The sequence below is a fragment of the Lactuca sativa genome, chromosome 7, assembly GCF_002870075.4.
Source record: "Lactuca sativa cultivar Salinas chromosome 7, Lsat_Salinas_v11, whole genome shotgun sequence".
Lineage (NCBI taxonomy): Eukaryota > Viridiplantae > Streptophyta > Magnoliopsida > Asterales > Asteraceae > Lactuca > Lactuca sativa.
This window is the reverse complement of record NC_056629.2, coordinates 160,889,246-160,892,337: the sequence shown is the minus strand read 5'-3', so window position 1 is coordinate 160,892,337 and position 3,092 is coordinate 160,889,246. Positions and strand designations below refer to the sequence as shown.

The 3,092-nt window shown below is 36.5% G+C and overlaps 1 protein-coding gene across 1 annotated transcript; it reads left to right on the top strand.

Moving 5' to 3' along the window:
- Nucleotides 1-911: 911 nt before the first annotated feature.
- LOC111895641 (RING-H2 finger protein ATL65) lies at nt 912-2,582 on the top strand. Its single transcript, XM_023891719.3, has one exon. It carries the CDS (start codon nt 1,035-1,037, stop codon nt 2,247-2,249), a length of 1,215 nt encoding a protein of 404 aa, XP_023747487.1. The 5' UTR covers nt 912-1,034; the 3' UTR covers nt 2,250-2,582.
- The last annotated feature ends 510 nt before the right edge of the window (nt 2,583-3,092 follow it).

Sequence of the window (3,092 nt, the reverse complement as noted above, 5' to 3'; positions counted from 1 at the left end):
AAATAAATAATGGTGTTATATAGCCTAAAATGAAGTACACACAATAAACTATGTGTTGAAAAAAATCATGACACTCTGATTTTAATCGAAAGAGTTATAACAGTTTAAAGGAGATAGAAGATTTAGTAGGACTGTGATCAACCTGAAACACCTCTCCACATCGCTATTTGGAATATAGTTCAATGGTAACATAAAAGACAACCATAACTTCTAGATCATAAGAATGTAATGTGAACCGTCCAACATATTCATAAGGATGAAATGTATGCATTTAAACAAGTTTAATGGTAACATATGGATTAAAAAAACTTAATGGACTAGATGTAACAAAATCTAAACTACATATAGCAACCGATCATAAACAATCCAAATACGTTCAATGGTAATAAATGAAAAAAAACAATTTTTTTTTAATTAAATGTGAACAAAATTCAAACTATGTTGATATAATAGATATGAAATCATGAAATAAATAATACCGGCTTCTCTTACATAAGTTTTTGAGAGTTTTTCAAAAAACTTGGGAAAAAAATTCAATTTGAAAACACTAAGTTTTTATTTTTTTATTTTAAACAAAAACTCTAGAAAAACTTATTAAAATATCTTTTGAAAATTTTAGTTTTTAATTTTTTTAATTTTTGGTAGCTTTGAATATTTTACTTTTAACTAATTTTACATATTTAAAACTGAGGTTATTTTTATCAAACATTTTTCTATAAATAAAAAACTATTAGATTATACCATTAGTTTGTCAAAAACATATTACTTTAACCTATGAGGTAAATTAAATAAAACAATTAAAAAAAGTCAAATTTCGATTAATGAGGCACGTGACCACCATAGAGTAGTATGCATCAGCATCGCACCAAAACAAAATTTATATCGTGGGGCATTAAATTCATAAACGTTGACGTGTCATTTTACTAGTAAAACCTCAAGAGGTAATGCAGTGGGTCAACCATAACACACACACACACAAACAATTAAATCCCTTCACCAACACCCACAATTACAAACCCCCTTAAACCGCCACCATGATCGTCGTCGTCTCGCCGGCACCATCACCGGAGGATAATCATCATCTTCACCTTCATGTTCTTCATCAAGCTCCAGCTTCAGCTCCGGCTTCATGGCTACCGAATTCAACGTCAAAGCCACCGGTTCGATTCAGTCCGCCTTTGATAGCGATGGTTGTGATCATCGCCACAGCGTTTATCACAATCACATACTCCCGAGCCATTTCCCGACGATTCCTCCGTCTACGTCGGAGCTGGCGACAGTGGCGAAGGCGGCGACGTCTTCTCCGTTCATACGTTCCGTCGTCTGTTGGAAACGGCGACATCGAATCCCCTGCGTACTCAGGTGAAGAATCGTATGATCCGACTTATGGTTATCAGATGTTTTCGCCATACGGTTTGGATGATGCTGTTATCAAAACGATTCCGTTGTCTGTTCACAGTAGGAAAAGCAGTGTTCATGAATGTGCGGTTTGTTTATTGGAATTCGAAGATAACGATTACGTTCGTACTTTACCGGTTTGTTACCACGCTTTTCATGTGGAATGTATCGATGTTTGGCTGAGATGTCACGCTAATTGTCCTCTCTGTCGAGCGAGTGTTTTCCGGCCAGAATCGCCGTTTATTCCGGTGATGTCGGCCAGAATCCGTCCCAATTTCGACGACGTGATTATCGAGAGCCCGATTATAGAGTCGTCGCCGGTACCGGAGCATGTTAGTCATCAAGTTGACAGTACTATTTCAGTAAGCGAGATCACACAGGAGGCATCTCCGATTAGAATTCCATCCGAGGATCGGTTTATCAGGAGAGACTTCCTTCTCAAACGATCATACTCATTCGGATTCGAGCGTAATTTAGGATCGGAGAGACTCGTAATCGAACCAGCAACCGCGTCTCCATGGAGATACCGCCGAGGCGGAGGAAGTTTCTGGAGCAAACGACCATCTCCATTCAGTACAAAATCCAGAGTATTCTCCTTCCGATACTACCGAGGCATGAAGTCGCCATTCTTCCGGCGGCGAGGCGGAAGCTTCCTTCCATTATCCGAATCCAGCGTCCGGTACGCCGACAGCGGCGGCGGCGGCGGAAGCTCATCACGTCGGAGAAAATCATTCGCAAGCCCAATTTTCATGAGACAATCAGGGGTAAACTCAGGAATGTTCTCATCAAGCCGGTTACGCAGCGGTGATCCTGAAGCATTGCTGTCACCGGAGAGATATAACCGACGGTGAAGATGAGATACACGTCGACAAATGCACATGACCCAACACAGAAGGTACGACTAGGATGAGATTGCGATTTGGGAGACACAAAGATAAAAAAGAAAGATGTAATTAATTGAAAATGGAGAGAATTAAAGGCTAAAGCCCATCGGTAGCTGCTCATTGGTGGTGCCTGAAAAACCAGTCGATCATTAATGGCGGAGTGGGGGACTGTGGTCAGCATTTATGACCCGTTTCACAAACCAACCTTCTTGTCTGTCAACATTTAAAGAAAACCAAGTATTTACCCCATCTCTCTTGTATTTATTTATTGCATATATATAAATATAAATATTTATAGAATATATATCTATATATGCAAAACAAAACACCAATCTATCTTTTTCAAATTATAATGCTGAAAAAATTAATATATATAGTTGATTTTTGATAGTACATTGTCTTAATAATAAGCTTTAATATACAAATAAACAACATTTAATGAGTTCAATAAAAAAAAACACGATTTAATGTATTAAGACAAAGAACATTTTTCAAGAGATACTATTACTATTTAACTATTTTACTTCTACAAAAAGTATACAAAATAACTGTTATATAGTGGTGATATTATTTTTGTTTTTTTTAATATGTAAAATAATGGGTTAAATTTAAATAATTATTATGAGAAAAAGGAAAAGGTGAATTGATATGAGTTCAGGCATTTCACATGTGTGGGTGGTTTGGCCTTTATCAATTAATCATTAGCGTATGTTTTTTCACTTTTTTTTATATATATGTTTTTGTGATAGTTTTTATTTAATTATTTTAAGAAACTTCACATGTCTTTCTGCAATATTGTGGAAGTCGATT